The 18,558-nt window shown below is 42.7% G+C and overlaps 1 protein-coding gene across 2 annotated transcripts in view; it reads right to left on the reverse strand.

Moving 5' to 3' along the window:
• The window catches only part of SACM1L (SAC1 like phosphatidylinositide phosphatase), a 60,974-nt gene that overhangs the window by 11,139 nt on the left and 31,277 nt on the right, over window positions 1-18,558 (reverse strand). For both annotated transcript variants that reach the window (XM_044253738.1, XM_044253740.1), the window contains 6 exons: window positions 16,132-16,233; window positions 13,481-13,566; window positions 12,586-12,672; window positions 12,022-12,090; window positions 5,249-5,328; window positions 1,442-1,540 (listed from right to left, as the gene is read on the reverse strand). In XM_044253738.1, the coding sequence (XP_044109673.1) occupies window positions 1,442-1,540; window positions 5,249-5,328; window positions 12,022-12,090; window positions 12,586-12,672; window positions 13,481-13,566; window positions 16,132-16,233 (523 nt within the window). The remainder of the gene's footprint in view (window positions 1-1,441; window positions 1,541-5,248; window positions 5,329-12,021; window positions 12,091-12,585; window positions 12,673-13,480; window positions 13,567-16,131; window positions 16,234-18,558) is intronic.

Consider the following 18,558-nt stretch of genomic DNA (forward strand, 5'->3'; position numbering starts at 1 on the left):
AGAGTTGGTGAGGTTTGTCTGGAGCTGGTGTGTGTAGTACGTTTGTGGCCATGAGTGCAGGGGGGCGCCGGCACGCCATGAGGACCTCAAAAATACATACTACGTATTTTACAAATATTACTTCTTCAACTGTACAGTGAGCCTATAAGGTAGTAATATTATCTCCACTTTACAAATGGAGAAACCAAGGTTTGAAGGTAACTAACTCGCCCCTGGGTCACACAGCTAATAAGAAGCACATAGATTTTGCGGGTTCATGGGTGGCTCAGTCAGTTAAACATCTGACCGTTGATCTGGGCTCAGGTTGTGATCTCAGGGTCATGAGACAGAGCCCCAAGTCAGACTCCATGCTCAGGGGGAGTCTGCTTGTCCCTCTCCCTCTGTTCCCGCTCACGTGTGCTAATACATATAAATCTTTTTTTTTTTTAAAGCAGCAAATTTCAAAATGAGATGTGTAAAACCCCGAAGCCCAGATTCTTTCCACTTCCCCAAAAACCCCTGGGAAAAATGTCCAGAGAGGTCATGTGCAGGTCATTGGTAAAGCTCCACTGTCCCCACGGAACACAGTGGTTGGGGAGGGAGAGAGATCCTGGGGTCAATCCTCCTTCTCACACTCTTGCACGGCAGCAATTAAGGAGCAAACCAAAGGAGCCCCCTCCTCTGACAGTGTCCCAAGTCCAGCTGGTGTCACTCTAGCCCAGTAACAAAGTATGTCAGTCCCCCTTCACTAGCTGCTCCGGATAAAACCTCGTAGGAAAAGAGAGCAGATTTAACTAACTGCAGTCTACTACTTAATATATACAAAATATTATTTCTAAAAACAGAAATGCCGAGGGAAAAAGCTCTACCATGTCACTGTGCAACTAACATGAACAAGTGCCCGTGGGTTGCCAGGGATAGAACTATACACAGGCAGAACAACATGATTTTTTCTGGCTTTAGAGTAAGTGAAGACATGTGCTGAGGCGACCACAAACCCGGGAGCCAATGTGGTAAATAACACGGTAAACATGCATGGAAAGGACCATTAAGTTATTCAGACCCTTTGAACCATTAATCCTACTCTCAAGAATCTATTTTAGGAAATAATTTTCACAGAAGAATATGTATGCCCAGAGTGATTTACTGCGGCTCAATCTTTTGTGGTAGGAAGAGGAAAGAAAACAAGCCAGATGCTTAGTATGAAAAAGAACACTTAACTGAACCTGTATTATGAAACAGAAAAGCCATTAAACACCATCCTTAAAGAGACAAAATCAGAGATCTGCGACAGAGTGCTCAGTGAAAACAGCTGAATATAAAAATACTAGTACATGAACTTCAATTATGTAAAGCTTTGTAAGTAGGTGGCAGCTGATTCGAAAAACGTGAAAATACCTGGCTTTGGGTTGCTTTTAAGAATTAAAAAAAAAATCCTCCACGGAGGAATGATATAGCTTACCTTAGTTCATCTTGAATTTCTGCTACCTGATCCACGAGAATACTTAGTCGATCCCATCTCATATTTTTACATTCTTTATGGAAGTCAAAGGCAACATATCTACCAAAAGAAAAATATGCAGAAACTGACCAAAGATTAGTCACTTTCCTTCTACTATTACGTTCATAAGCTGATTTGCCTCCGTTTGAGCATACTGATTTTCTTCTTCACTGTGTGTGGGGTTTACACACACACACACACACACACACACACACACACACTCTCTTCTATCTTCACGTGTTCTTCTACATGCCCTGGGACAGGAGTAGAGAAGCAGCCCAGCACAAAGCAAAGTGAACTCCGGTACAGCAATCGGGTATATAATATAAAGGAGCTGTAGCCAAATGAATAACCAGGGTATATTCCCTACCCTCAGGGACCCCAAGGTCCCTTTTTATTATTTTTCAAATCCGTTAAAATGTTCAAAAGGGTCAAACTCCAATCAGTGCGAGGAGGACTCGACAAGTGTCGGATCTGTACTGGGGTTTGTCGGAAGCGCCAAGGAAGCACGGCCCCCACTCTGGTCACCTACTGTCCATCACCTTCTTTAACAAATCAAAACATCCGCCGTCTTTAGCACTATGTGTACATCTCACATAGATGCGGCAGAGGGACTCTTCCTGCCCATCGGCAATGGGTTAGCTAATTGCTTTTAGTTATCTGGTATTTAACACGCCCAATTCTGAAGGTCAGAACACATCTGACAGTGAAGGTGTCCTACTGTGAGCTGGAAAATGTTGCTAACTGAGAGCGAGGGGAAAAGAAAATCATGAACCCATTCCTGAAAGTCAAGGGAGTCAGGAACCAGGGCAGGTCATAACTAGGAGGACTGGAAGGACAGCGAGCTCTGGCCTACACAGTGAAAGTCAGAGCAGGCATCTGCCCTCCCGTCACTCCCCACATCACTCCCTCTGCTCCAACAGACTGAAGGAGCAGCAGGAGAATGTGGGCTTCTAAGCAGGTCTAGTAGCTCCTGCCACCTTAATGGTTATCTCACTGATGAGGTGAGAACGGTCTCCTTAAAAATCAGTAAAAAAGCAGAGGTTAGCAAGCCCCGAGGCTACACCTGGTGAAGCCGGAGTGGGGCAAGTTCTTCCAGAAGCTGCTCCCACAAGAGTAACAGAGGGACAGTCACTTCAGGGTACTCCCACAGAAGCGACAGCCCTAGACTGGCTTGAAGGACATAAGCAGCTAGCTAGCACCTAAATGCATTGGGATTCTTAGCGTACATCCTTCTAAAATCACACTGGTATCTCCTAAGAATGAACTGTAGAATTACAATTTGGCAACGCAGGACTATAAATGTATTATTTTGCATCTGACCCCAACAGTCAAGCAGTTCTGCTTCTTTCCAAGTTCTAGGAAGAAATGCTCAGAGACACGTCAGCTTACACAGCTCATTTTCTCATTCAGTTCCCAAAAGGAAAACTTCCCATTGCTAACGAGGCTCACCATTCCTCAGAAACGCAACCACATGACCCTTCTCCTTCTGGTCATTCACTTCATTTACTCAAAGCAACAACCACTGAACCACTAAAAAGTGAATCAATCCAACAGACCGATATCTGAAACATGACAGTAAGTGTACCATTTAATTTCCCGTTAACCAACAGACTGATCTTTCCCCCTGCCTTCTAGAATACGGACTTACTAAATTTAAAACAATTTACTAAAATAAAAAATATACTTCTTTAATATGCTCCTCTGTCGAGTGGTCTTTCGAGCTCACAGAAGGAAAATGACAACAGCTCTGGGTCTTCACTCTCTAGGTGAGGGCTGTGTGTGGCCTCCAAGCTCCTGGAAACACCAAGGGCATTAACCCTAGACCCTGACTGACACTGCACGTTCTCGAAGTCAGCAGCTGCTACAAACCCAAGACGACTCTGAGACAAGAGTCTCGGGAAGCCTCTGGGGCAGACAGAGGACCTTCACCGAAAAGGGGGTACACAGCAGCCAGCAGACAAACTGCTTTCAAAGTATGCACGCTGGACCCCGGAGATTCTCATTTTTCAGGTCTAAGGTATATTCTGAGTTCCTCTAAGTCCTCCAGAGAGTGATTAAGAAAGTCCCGCTGTGAGAAAGCAGAAGTATGCCTGGCGTGGGGATCTGACGAATTTGCTAGAGCTTTTGAGTTGGAGGAAAGACACTTAAATTCTTCCCCAAAGGTTCATTATATCATTCTATTTTTGTGGATGCTTAAAATTTCTCATAGGTTAAACAAATTTCTCCCTAAATAACCCCAAACTATTTCTTTGGAAAGTTTCCCCCCAGTGCCTGTGACCACTTCCTACCACAGCACCTCACCTCCTGCCCAGTTTCCTGCTGCAGCAAACTCCAAACGGGCTGACTCATGACCCCGCACCTTTCCACAGGGCAGCTGTGGCATGTTCTAGAATTCCCCTCTTTTGACAAGGCCACGCAGAGTCTGCGAGTGCAGCCTGGTGACGTACAGAGGCAAATCTGCCGCTCCCGACAAGGTCTCCATGCCAGGGTAAACTTCTCCAGCTCATGTGGGGGTCAGGACCACAGAGATCGCACCAAATGATCATGAGGAACCCAAATTCATGACCCAGTGGCCATGCGACACAGAGCCTCACAGAGGGGATTTTGATCAGGGACCAAACTTTCACAAAATTCAAAATTAAAATCTGACCCTTAAGAAGTTATTGGGCAATATAACTGTGTCAGAGAAAAACTTCAAGCCAACAGAATCAAGCTTTGATCTAGTATTGCTGGAGGCGGGGGGCGGCGGGGGGGGGGTAGCTGAACTATAACTCAGGACTCCACTCTACCCAAAGGTGGAGTGTTCCAACGGACCTAAAGTAACATAAACAAAGAGTGCCCCCTGCTGTCCAAATGTCTGCCTCATGCCACAGGCCACTCTGCTCTTACAAAGACCTCCCCCTCCATCAGCTTGATAATGACCTTCTCAAAAAAGTGAAAATCAGGGGCACCTGGGTGGCTCAGTGGATTAAGCTTCTGCTTTTGGCTTGGGTCATGATCTCAGGGTCCTGGGATCGAGCCCCACATCAGGCTACCTGCTCAGTGGGGAGTCTGCTTCCCCCCCTCTCTCTGCCTACTTGTGATCTCTCTCTCTGTGTCAATAAATAAATAAAATCTTAAAAAAAAAAAAGTGAAAAATTGTCTTTGGCTTTCTTTAGGTTAGCGACAACAGGAGGCAACGTGGGTCTTTTGTAAAAGCAAAGCAGTGTGACACAGACTTCTGGAAAGTGGGGGACACCGAATGTCTAGTGAGATCTATGTACAGTAGTTTCCCCTTATCCACAGTTTCACCTCCCACAGCGTTAGCTCCCAGTCAACTATGGTCTGAAAGCAGTCGGTCTCCCGACATGCGGTCAGGCTGCCAGTGGCCTGATGCTCCATCACAGTGCCCACATCACTGGGCTTTCTTCATCACACGGGCACTGAGCCCCTTACATCATCACAACACTTACAACTATAGTACGGCAAGGTAATTTGAGAGAGACCACATTCACACAGCTCTTCCTACAATATATTGTTTTAATTGTTCTACTATTATTGTTATTATTCTATTATTCGTTTATCTGCTACTGGGCTGACATTATGTATTAAGCTTTATCATAGGTATGTGTGTCTAAGGAAAATCCTGGTAAACGTAGGCTTCAAGACCATGTGTGGTTTCCGGCATCCGCTGGGGGTGTGGGAACGGATGCCCATGGGTGAGGAGGGAACCCGGATATGTAAGTGCACATCTAATCCGAAAAGACCTAATTTGTAGGGAGGTACCTGATCATTCCACTGCCCAAGGAAGACACCATTGTTGCAAACGCCTGTTCAAGTGGTTTTTCTGAGCCCTTCTGATTCACCTGTAAAAAATGAAAAACACCACAGCTTTAAGTTCCTTTAAAAGGAGATAAGCGACATCAGCAAAATGGTGGACCAGGAAGCTCCAAGCTCTTGTTTTCACACAGAAACACTGAAAACAACAGAAGCTATCTGAGCCGCCTTTGTAGAAGCTCTGGAAAACAATCAAAGGTTTAAAGCAGTGAAGCAAATGCCCGACAAAAAAAAAAAAAAAAAAAGCTATTTTCAAAACTGTAGGACAGTTCTGTGACATTTTTACTTGCCTTTACCCCACCCAGTCCCTGGGGCAGTAACAGTCTCAGTCCTAAGCCACAACCAAGTTCTCAGTTCACCTCCTCAAACTGGAGAGAGGGCCCCAGACCTTATCTGCAAGTTACCGCCTATGTTTTGTTCTGACCTGAAGGATGGGTTTGCCTGTCTTCTGCCTCGCACAACTCTGAACATGAGCAGGGCACAACGTGGACATGGCTCATACACGCCACAAGAGAACTACAAACCAACAGCCACCGAGAGCAAGGGATCTCGGGAAACACAGAACAAACCGTCTACAGGCTACAGAAGCCAGGGTGATACTCTGCGAAATGAGGACATTCAGAAGCAGCCACGTATAAGGAGGATTCTAGAATGCCACATGTACACCCAGGCAAGAGGCACGTCTGGCAGTTCCTGAGAAGACCTGGAGCCCTCCCCTCAGGCTGAGTGGTATGACTGGGCTAGCCTATCCATCCAGAGAAGAACCGCTCCAGCACAGAACCATCTGCAGAGGCTCAAAGATGGGGCTGTTCTCTCTTTTTTGGTTTTTGCCTTTGTTGGTTTTGGTTCCTGGCATTCAAAGAAATCTCTGTCAAAACATTAGCTGAACATGAGCTCAAAGAACAGAGGCTTCAGTGAGCATAAACAAGGGAGCCTTTACAAAACTGGTTGGGAAACATCTGAAAACAAATGGATTACTACAGCCTTCAACAATCGAAACAAAAACACCACAAAATCCAGGGAAAGGAGAATGTGACTTCCAGAGTTACCGTATCATAACCACCCAGTGCCTGATTTTCAACAACAAAAATACCAAGGCATAACAAAAGACAGGAAAACAAGGCTTATTCAGTTGAGAAGCATGAAATGACAGAAACCATCCCTGCAGAAAACTTATCAGAAAAAGGGTTTTAAAAAAACGAGTGTCTTAAATATGCTCAGAGCTAAAGGAAAACACAGAGTCCAAAATGAAACCAGGAAAACGGTAAATGAACAAAATGGGATTACCAGCAAACAAACAAAAATCACTCAAAGGAACTAAAAAGTAAGTCTGGAGCTGAAAAGTACCAACAGAAATTAAACATTCGCTAGCAGAGTTTTAGGAGCACATTTGTGCAGGAAGAAAATCAAATCAGCCCACTTCTAGATGAGAGAAGAAGTCTGAGGAACAGAAAGAAAAATGCATAAGGAAAAGTGAGCAGAGCCCTGGAGATTTCTGGGATAATACCAGGGTATAAACACCCATTCTGGGAGTCCCAGAAGGCAAAGAGAGAGAGAAAAGCCTAGAGGTCTTTTTTTAAAGGGGAAAAAAAAAAAAAATGCCCCCAAACTTCCTGAATTTGATGAAAGACATAAATCTTCAAATCCAATAAGCTCACCCAGTTCCAAGTATGATAAAAGAAACCCATACCAAACACATTCTATTCAAATTACTGAAAGACAGAGAGGATTTTAAAAGCAACAAGAAGGAAAAAACACATTATATACAAAGTATTCTCAATAGGACTACAGGCCCATTTCTCTTCAGAAAACTTGGGAGGCTAGAAGGCAGTGGACTGATCTACTTAAAGCACTGAAAGAAAAGAACCCTAAACCAAAAATTCTGTATCTGGCAAAACTGTCCTTTAAAAATGAGAAAGAATGGCGTCCCTGGGTGGCTCAGTCAGTTCAGCGTCCGCCTTTGATCCCAGGGTCCTGGGATCGAGCACCACATCAGGCTCCCTGTTTGGCGGGAAGCCTGCTTCTCCCTCTTCCACTCCCCCTGCTTGTGTTCCCTCTCTCGCCGTGACTCTCTCTGTCAAATAAATAAATAAAATCTTTAAAATAAATAAATAAGTAAAATAAAATAATGAGAGAAATTAAGACGTTCTTAAGCTGAGAGAGCTCATTATCACTGGGCCCAGGCTACAAGGAAAGCTAACAGGGATCCTTCAGGTTGGAATGAAAGAATATAAACAGGCTGAAGCCATGTGAAAGTATTCAGATTTCCTGTGAAGGTAATAAAAAAGGCAGCATTACTATAATCTTGATCCATACCTCCATTTTTTTATATTCTATAGGACTCAGAAGTCAAATGCATTTAAGAAATTATAAATCTACATTACTGGGAACAAAATGTATAAAGATGTAATTTGTGACATTAATAACATAAAGAGGGACAAAGCTTTACAGGAATCAAGTTTTTGTATGCAAACTGAAGTTGATTAATACCAATTCAAATTAAATATTACAACTTTATTTATTTTTTTATTAAGATTTTATGTATTTATTTGACAGAGAGGAACATAGCAATAGAGGGAAAACAAGCAGGGAGAGTGGGAGAGGGAGAAGCAGGCTCCCCACCTGCTGAGCAGGAAGCCCAATGCAGGGCTTGATCCTAGGACCCTGGGATCATGACCTGAGCCGAAGGCAGTCGTTTAGCAACTGAGCCACCCAGGCGCCCCAAATATTACAACTTTAATTAAAACATTATATGTAACCTTCATGGTAACCAAAAAGAAAATATCCACAGAATACAAACAAAAGAAAATGAGAAGGTCATCAAAATATATAACTACAAAAAAATTCAATACAAGACAGTAATAGAGGAAGACAAGGGGAAAAAAAAACTATAAAACATATAGAAAACAAAGAACAAAATGGCAGAACTAAATCTCTACAAAGAAGTAATTACTTCAAGTATAAATGGATTAACTCTCTATAATCAATAGGCACAAACTGACAGAATGAATTAAAAAACATGATCCAAACATATGCTGTATAAAACAATCACTTTAGATCTAAAAACACAAGTAGAGGCGCCTGGGTGGTTCAGTGGATTAAAGCCTCTGCCTTCAGCTCAGGTCATGATCTCAAGGTCCTGGGATCAAGCCCCACTTTGGGCTCTCTGCTCAGCGCAGAGCCTGCTTCCCCTCTCTCTTCGCCTGCATCTGCCTACTTGTGAACTCTCTGTCAAATAAATAAAATCTTAAATAAATAAAAATAAAGGGGCACCTGGGTGGCTCAGGGGGTTAAGCTTCTGCCTTCAGATAGGGTCATGATGTCAGGGTCCTGGGATCGAGCCCCAGGTCGGGCTCTCTGCTCAGCAGGGAGCCTGCTCCCCACCCCCCGCCTGCCTCTCTGCCTACTTGTGATCTCTGTCTCTCTGTCAAATAAATAAATAAAATATTTAAAAAATAATAATAATAAATAAATAAATAAAAATAAAAATAAAAACATAAGTAATCTGGAAGTAAAAGGATGGAAAAATATTGCACGCAAATAATTAGTAATCAAAACAGGGCAGGGGCAGCTCTAGCAACATGAGACAAAACAGACTTCAAGTCAAAAACTGTTGTAAGGACAAAGAATAACATTATATAGTGATAGAAGAGTCCACTCACCACAAAGGTAAAACAATGAAGATACACACGCACCAAACATCAGAGCCCAAGAATAAAGGAAGCAACACTGAAAGAACTGAAGGGGGAGAGAAACATTCTACAATAGCTGGAGATGTCAACAGCTCCCTTTCAGTAATGGACAGCACCGCCAGACAGATCAGTAGGCAAACACAACCTAAATACTACGAACAAATCAGATCCGAGAGACATAAACAAAACACTCCACCCAATAACAGCAGAATACACATTTTTCTCAAGTGTGCGTGGAACAGTATCCGAGACAGAGTAGCTGTTAGGCCACAAGACCAGTCCTCATAATATTCCATATTCAAATTCAGTAACTGTCATACAAAGTATCTCTTCTACTCACAGTGGAATGAAGCTAACCCTCCATAACAAGGAAAAACCAGAGATTTCATAAATATGAGGAAATTAAACAGCACATTCTTTTTTTCCTGAAGATTTTATTTATTTATTTGAGAGAGTGTCCCAGCGTACAAGTGGGGGTGGGAGGGGCCAAGGGAGAGGCAGAAGCAGACTCCCCGCTGAGCAGGGAGCCTGACATGGGGCTCCACCCTAGGACCCTGGGATCATGACCTGAGTGGAAGGCAGACACTTAACTGACTGAGCCACCCAGGCGTCCCTAAACAGCACACTCTTAAACAATCATTGTGTTAAGGAAGAAATCACAAGAGAAATTAGAAAATAAACAGAGACAAATGAAAACAAAATACAATATACCAAAACGTATGAAATAAAGCAAAAGCAGCAATAAGGGAAATTTGAAGCTATAAACACATACATTCAAAAATAATGCTCAGTCAGCTGATGGCCAACTAGTGATTCTGGCTTAGGTCATGATCTCACGGGTTGTAAAACAGGAGGCCCACCTCGGGCTCTGTACTCACAGCAGAGTCTGCTTGGGATTCTCTCTCCCGCCTCTCCCTCTGCCCCCCGCCTGCTTGCACACGTTCACATTCTCTCTCTCCCCCCGTCTCAAATAAATAAATAAATAAAATGTTTTTTTAAAAAAGACCTTAAATCAAGGATCTCATTTTACACTTTAAGGAATGAAAAAGAACAGCAAATGAAACTCCAAGCTAGCAAAGGGAAGGAAATAAAAGATCAGAGATAAACAAAGGATAGTAAAATAGAGAAAAAAATTAATGAAAACAAAACCTGGTTCTTTGAAAGATCAAAACTGACAAACTATTTGCTATAATGACCAAGAAAAAAGAGAAGACTCAATTTACTAAAATCAGGAATGACAGGGGCACCTGGGTGGCTTAGTGGGTTAAGCCTCTGCCTTCAGCTCAGGTCATGATCCCCGAGTCCTGGGATCAAGCCCTGAATAGGGCTCTCTGCTCAGCAGGGAGCCTGCTTCCCCCTCTCTCTCTGCCTGCCTCTCTGTCTACTTGTGATCTCTGTCTGTCAAGTAAATAAATCTTTTTTTTTTTAAAGATTTTATTTATTTATTTGACAGAGAGAAATCACAAGTAGATGGAGAGGCAGGCAGAGAGAGAGAGAGGGAAGCAGGCTCCCTGCTGAGCAGAGAGCCCAATGCGGGACTCGATCCCAGGACCCTGAGATCATGACCTGAGCCGAAGGCAGCGGCTTAACCCACTGAGCCACCCAGGCGCCCAAGTAAATAAATCTTAAAAAAAAATCAGGAATGACAGATGGGATATTACTACTGATTTTGAAGAAATAATAAGGATTGTACAGGGCACCTGGGTGGCTCAGTGGGTTAAGCCGCTGCCTTCGGCTCAGGTCATGATCTCAGGGTCCTGGGATCGAGTCCCGCATTGGGCTCTCTGCTCAGCAGGGAGCCTGCTTCCCTCTCTCTCTCTCTGCCTGCCTCTCAGTCTACTTGTGATTTCTCTCTGTCAAATAAATAAATAAAAATCTTAAAAAAAAAAAATAAGGATTGTAACAGAATTCAATGAACATTTGTAGGTCAATGAACCAGGCCAGCTAGATGAAATGGACACATTTCTAGAAACAATCTACCAAAATATTAATCACAAAAACACAGAAAATCTGAATAAACCTATAACTAGCAGTTATCAAAAAAACACAAAAAAATGGGAGAAAACATTTGCAAAGCACATCTAATAAGGGATTAGTTGCAGAATATATAAAGAACTACCATAACTCAACAAAAACAACCACCCCTGATTTAAAATGAGCAAAATACTTGAGTAGACCTATCTCCAAAGAAGACATACAGCTATCCAATATACACATGAAAAGAAGCTCAACATCACTAGTCATGCAAATCAAAACCGCAATGACACACCACTCCAGGACCATAAAGACAGCTATAATCAAAAAACGAAAAAAACAGACCCTGAAAATAACAAGTTTTGGCAAGGATGTGGAGAAAGCGGAACCCTGGCACACTGCGGTGGGATCGTACAAAGAAGCCACCATGAAGAATAGCGGTGGTTCCTTAAAAAGTTAAACCTAGAATCACCATATGATCCAGCAATCAACTTCTAGGTATAGCCCTACAAGAAATGAAAGCAGGGACTCAAATGGATACCTGCACACTGATGTTCAGAGCGGCACTATTCACAGCAACTACAATGTAGAAACAACCCCATGTCTGTCGACAGATTAATGGATAAACCAAGTATGGAACATACAAAGGAATGTTATCCGGTCCTCAGAAGGAATGAAATTTTGATACATGCTGTACCGTGGACAGACCTTAAGAACATTAAGCTTGATGAAATAAGGAAGACCCAAAGGAATCAGTCTTCTATGATCCTCTCACAGAGGGAACTTAGAATAGGAAAATTTATACAGGTAGAAAGTAGATGGTTACCAGAGGCTGAGGGCAGAAGGAGAACAGGAAGTTATTGTTTAGCGGACACTGGGTTTCTGTTTGGTGGGATGCAAAGTCCTGGAAATGGTCAACGGTGTGAGGAGCACAACACTTTCGAGCACATTAATGCCACTGAACCGCACACTTCACAACAGTTAAAATGGTACATGTTGTATTTTTTCAAATGTGAAGTTTTTTTTGTTCCCCCAAGAAACAAGTAAGAAACCTACCAGATTGATTATTACTTGTTTTCCATAAATAATTACTTGTGAATCAAAATGCCTTTGGAAACCATCCATCTAGAAAGAGAAAAAAGAATTACATGCTTCACCAAATGACACTATATTTATAAAACTTTTTAAAGTATCTCCTTCAACGTCCTGTTTGTATATTCGAGAGAATGACACTAGGATTGGGACCAGGTCTTCAAGGCGTTCTAAATAGCATGTCGTACGCAGCCATTATAAGCCGCTAGATTCTGAGCGAAAATACCATATTTTAATTCCGAGCATGGCCTCAAACAGAACACACCGAGGACTACAGAATGCCATGAAGCTGCAATCTTACAGGACCTCTAAAGTCTGAATCCACCATGCCGTCCCATCATCCACGAGTTTTCCGAGTTTTCCACATTCCCAATGTGCCATCTCTGCAGCCTCTGGGCCAGAGGTTCAGCAGGTGCCGGAACCAAAGAGAATGGCTGCAGAGATGCTGGGTTCTGACTCGTGAGGATTCGGATTCATGACACGAAACTCCTATTTTTAGCCAAGGAGAAAAGCACAGAAGATACTCACGTGATTTGCTACTTTGTTGATTAGCGGCCGTGGTTTGTACTTGAGGTTTGGTCTTTGAGACCAGAAAACGGGTATTGATCCACGAGTCTAAAAGAAAAGAGAGAAATATGAAAAGAAACATACACACAAACTTGTATTTCTCAGCTTATCTCCTGTCTGGGGTGTGTGTGCATCACTGACCGCAAAGGGAAAAGCATGACTACAACCTACCAACTATGAGAGCAGTCTGGGGGTACCCACTCCTACAGCTCCTCTTCCGTGGGAATACAGTCAGAAAGGACTTTTCCTCCTGGCTTTATATACACGTTGACTACCTGGGGAGTGCATAGTTCTGTGCTTCCCCTAAGCTCCAAAATAAATGAATTTATCTACAAGCAATTATTAAGTTGTACCTGTCGTGAATTCAGACATGATGGTAAAACTAGAAAATGCTTTATTGGTCCTCGGATGAGAATGTTCATGAACTTACAAATACGCTGAGCCACTACTGTTCTAGAGAACAAACGACCCACAGCACCGTAAGGCGGCAACAGGGGACAGACTGTCCCCCAAAGATGTGGGGTGCGTAACGCCCTCGCCAGCTACCTTCTGTCCCGTCATCACTGCCTTGAAGAAGTGGAGAGGGTGAAGTGGGGAAGTAGCTCCACCTCCATTACCCTTGGACCTCCTTTCCTCCCCTCTCTGTAGGGATTTAATTAATTCAAGGGCAGGAAATGTGGGCAGGTGAGTGCCAGGTGATGGGAGTAGCTTTGTTCTGAGGGGACGTTTCCCACATCTCAGACAACAGTATTACTTTAAGAAGCAGGGGAGCAGAGGGAAATTTCAACACCAGGGAAGAAAGTCCGATGGAAGCAAAGGAGGGCTGGCGGGCCGCCTCACGGCCACGGCCACTTGCCTGTACAAATGAGGCCCTGCTCCCATTGTAGTGCACGATTTGTTCTGTTTCTACAAAGTTAGCGGCGTGGCCTTCAGAATCAATTCCTAAATTGAAAAAAAAGTCAAAGTTAACTAGATTTCTTATATAAGAAACCCATCAGAAACTCAGCAAATCCATTTAAACTTGGAAAGAATTAAGTCAGTTCATATTAGGGGGAAAATACTTGTAAAAATCAATTTCAGACAAATGCATGGTACACCATCCGAAAGCTACCAGAAGCTCACTCATTGCAACAGGCTTAAGGCAGTGTATTAAGGACCTATTAATAAATAGATGAAGTTGGTTGCTGTTTGATATATCAATTGTTTAGACATATAAAATTCCTCTGAAACAGTGTTTCTCAAACTTGAAAAATATTTTCAAGAAAAGTCAAATTCTCAAGGAGCCCTGACAGGATGCCCACAGATCCCAGTTTGAAAAACACTAGCTTGAAAGTTCAAACCGTTAAACACAATATTAAATGCAAATACGGGTCACTATGTTAACAGTATTTTGTTGTAATAAGGCAAAGGGTCCAGCAGATGCTTATAATGATTTGAATTATCAAAATAAAAGCACAAAAATTCTATGACCCTAGAATTCTTGTACCTCCATGAACATACGCACAAAGCCTCATTTGAAAAGCAATGCTCTCAAGTGTTTAGTCTTAACGTCGGTTAGTCCTTTCAGTCACGGGAAGCAGTCCTCTTCAGTCTGTTCACATAATCCACGTGCACACGAGACACTTGTAGAGGCAACTCTCAAGCTGGTCCCTGACTCAAATTACCAAGTTATCGTAAAGAAATCAACAGATTTTTTTTAACCAACTCAAATATTTCTTACTACCCTTTTCTATCTCGTTCTCAAATATAACATTTTAAGGTGAGGGAGATGGTTTTGTTAATAGTGACGGGGACAAAATTACTGAGTCAAATCGGAAATGAAAAGCTTCCTCAAAACCTTCTAAGAGCCCGGGTGGCTCAGTGGATTAAGCCGCTGCCTTCGGCTCAGGTCGTGATCCCAGGGTCTTGGGATCGAGCCCCACGTCGGGCTCTCTGCTCAGCGGGGAGCCTGCTTCCCCCTCTGTCTCTGCCTGCCTCTCTGCCTACTTGTGATCTCTCTCTCTCTGTCAAATAAAATAAATAAAATCTTAAAAAAAAAAAATTTTTAAACCTTCTAAGATTACTTGTCAGAAGCATCTTCTACTTGGGTTCTTTCCAGAATTCTCACTAAGGAGTATTTTCAGAAATCAGAGTGAGACTGGTGTGGGGGGTCGGGGCGCAAGAAGGGAAGGAGGGAAGGACAGAAGCGGGGACAGGGGCCAGGTGGGGTGGGAGACCTTTATGAACTAATTTCCAAGATACATGAAATTTAAAAAAAAAAACAAAAAACAGAAAAAACCAAGGTGCAAGAAAATGTGCTCAGTATAGAACCAATGTCTACAAAAGGGGGAGGAGAACACACAACTGTAACAGAATAAAATAATGATCTGGGGGCGCCTGGGTGGCACAGTGGGTTAAGCCTCTGCCTTCTGCTCAGGTCTTGATCTCAGAGTCCTGGGATTGAGCCCCGCATTGGATTCTTTGCTCAGCGGGGAGCCTGCTTTCCACAACCCCCCTCCGCCCTGCCCCAAGCCTGCCTCTCTGCCTACTTGTGATCTGTCAAATAAATAAAATCTTAAAAAAAAATAATAATGATCTGAAAGGATAAATAAGAAGCTAACAACTGAGTAAGATGCAGCAGATGGCCTCAAAGCCAAGAAGTATTTTTATTGCATATCTGTTTACATTTCTTGAAACCTGAACTACATGAATGCATTACCTATTCAAAAATTTAACGAAGACTGTATCTTCAACCAAGAAAATCTAGTTATGAAGGAGTCGCTAATTCCAATTCTGGTTCTGCAATTTTGGGCCAAGTCACTTACTAAATGCCTTTCTTCTGCTTTATTACCTATAATAAGGGAATAACCTTTAAAACTTCGTGGCCCAAAATGTCTACCACTGATCTAATGGCCCACAGGATTTTATTCTGATACACCCTGGCTTACAAAAAAAGAAAAACAAAAGACAGAAAGAAAAGAAAATAGGACGAGTTAGGAAAAACTTCTTTTCATAAAGTCAGTAATTTTTAATGCAGATTTTAAAATGCCTGGTTTAAGTCAATTAGCATGCTGTTAGTACAAATCCTGGGGAAAAATGCTCGAAACGTCAATCTTTACAGTTGAAGGCATAAAGTCAAATGTCTAGCTTTATGCACGCAAATAAACCAAGAGTAATAAAAGAAAATACTTTCTGGTGTGAGTTTAGGCTGCTGAAACTACACTGAGTTCAACTAGCTTTCAGACATCCAGCAAACAACATGAATAATTCCTCTTAAAGCAATAAGAAGCAACCTATGGGTCTCATTAACATTTGCCATACTAACTACAGTAGTTGAAGTAAAGCACAGAAAACCTGTGCTTTACTTCATTATTATAATGAAGCAGGAGATAATACTTAGTGAGGCTATCAAATGATAACGGGAACAAATGAAATACAAAAGGTTACAGTCATGTCACCGTATGACAAAACATTAATTAGTGACAGATAAAACCCAGTACTGAATCACGCTCACAATATCAATCTCACCTCTTACGTAATAGCGCACACCGGCTCTGAAACAACTCCTCCTCGAGATGAGAATCCAGTCAAAGTATTTTCCATTAATAGAACACGAGTGCATAGTAATAACTTAGCTAGGTTAAGAAAAATATTAACATTTATAGAAATCATAGGTATTGTTTCCAGAGAACATCTGAACCTATTTACCCTAGCAAGAATGACATTGTCTTTAAGAGAAAAATGAACCAAGAATGTACTATCTTTTTGGGTTCTTCAGGAATGTTCACAAGCCTTTAGTACTGTAATATTCGACTGTGAAGTCTAGTCAAGTCAGTAGTCCTATAATGATATACAGACAGTATATTCGAGGGGTTGATTATATTGTTTGTATTTTTAAAATATGATTTCGGGGTACCTGGGTGGCTCAGTGGGTTAAAGCCTCTGCCTTGAGCTCAGGTCACGATCTCAGGGTCCTAGGATCAAGCCCCACATCGGGCTCTCTGCTCAGCAGGGAGCCTGCTTCCTCCTCTCTCTCTGCCTGCCTCTCTGCCTACTTGTGATCTCTGTCTGTCAAATACATAAATAAAATCTTTTTAAAAAATAAAATAAAAATAAAAAAAATAAAAATACGATTTCGTTTCCCTGCTATCCTCAACCACTTTCTGAAAGTAAATTATCTACATCACCAAAAGACCCTGCTTAGAATGAAAAACATAAAGTAGCTCTGCCTTCAAATAAGAAATGGAAAAGGGCAGGGTGCTAGGCTACTGCAATTCAAGAAACCACAGAAATATATGTATAATTACAAATACAAATCAGTGGTAACAGTTGATATGCATATGAAGATTTACAGATCAAACTGTGATTTAAGGATTACCCAGAAACAAATTCTGACTCTACTTTTTCCTTGAAACAGGAAAAGCGAAACCGATAAGAAAAAAACAGTATCTCCCCCCAAAGCTTTTCTTAATCTAAAACGACCTCCCTAACAACTGGTAAAGGGTACCCGCTGTCCACCTGCTCGCTCCTACTCAGCAACGCACAAGGCGATCCCTCAGGGCCCTGCCTCTCTACCTCCCTGCCAGAATGAAGGGCTGCAGAAAGCCTCTGGAGGTGGCAGGTCTCTTAAAACAATGTTATTAGGAAGTATAACAAATAGAAAAGAATACACAGTGTATCTAAGTATTTGCAAAAAGAGCCATGTCTGGGGAACTACTGCTTCCCACTGGGGAGAGAGAGATGGCTTGACATTAGGAAGGCAATGCCGCTTACTAAACTACATACTCAGAATTGGTTAAAATGACGTGTTTCCATTAAATATTGTCTGATCGTAACAAACATCACTGAACCCGCTCAGGCATCCACCCCACACACCCCCGGCAGCTCTGAAGCACCGAGCGTGGGCACCCCTCCGTGTCCAGTCCACGGGCAGACCGCCAGCCACTCGGTTCACCACTCCCTCGTTGGTCTTTCTAGTTCTCCCACTGAGCAATCTGCTGGCTAGACTGGACAGTTTACTTTTTTATCTAAAAGGGATCATACTGCGTATGTCTTTGGCTTGCCCTTGCTCAGCAACACATGCCTAGGGCTCCCTTGCTGCTGAGGCTGGATTCTATTCCACCGGGTGAAGAAGGGCTACGCTAGTCTGTCCAGCCGACTGTCCAGGTTGTCTCCAGTTTCTGCTAGCAGAAAAGTGCTGCAAACAAACATTCTGGGGAAGGGGCTCTAAGGAGCTAGGACTCTAGGTCACGGAGCAGATTCATCATCTGATTTTATTAGGAAATGCCAAACTCTTCTAAGAATTACTCTGACTTTTCATGTTTACCACTTGATAGTGTAAGGGAAAGACAGACACGTTTCTTTCACGGTCTCAAAGGCCTTATCTTTCCTGCTTTCTCCTTTGTTTGGGTTTGCCCTCATCTTATATTTTACATGTAATACTTTTTCTTAACACAACTGGAATCATCCATTATAGAGCATAACAGCACAGTAAATTAAGTATCTATGACCCATCCCCTCCAACTTATGAATAGTACCAAAACACTGATCTATCTGTTAACCTCTCCATCCCGTCCAAGTGCCTTCTTGCCCAGAAGCAGCAACTATTCTCAAGAGACCATACTCCTGCCTTTTTAATTTCACCACAGGCAACCACGACTTAAAAACACGTGGCTTGCTTAGGCTTGAGTTTATAAAAACAGCACCATGTTCCTGACCAACTTCAGCCCTTGTCTATTTCCACCAGTAAGTTCCTAAGATTCGTGCTTGGCGAGCACGAGCCAGGTCACTCCTCCCCGGAGCCGTGGGCCATGTGCAAGCATCACACCACGAGAGCCCTGACTCTCCTCGGAGGGAACTCGTGGTGCTGGTTCCATCCAACGGTGGTGCTGTGAACACTCTTGCAAACACCCACCGTATGGACATATTGGTTATGCAAGGGGAAGTTCTGGTAAA

This window comes from Neovison vison, chromosome 6 (assembly GCF_020171115.1).
Source record: "Neovison vison isolate M4711 chromosome 6, ASM_NN_V1, whole genome shotgun sequence".
In the NCBI taxonomy this organism is placed as follows: Eukaryota; Metazoa; Chordata; class Mammalia; order Carnivora; family Mustelidae; genus Neogale; species Neogale vison.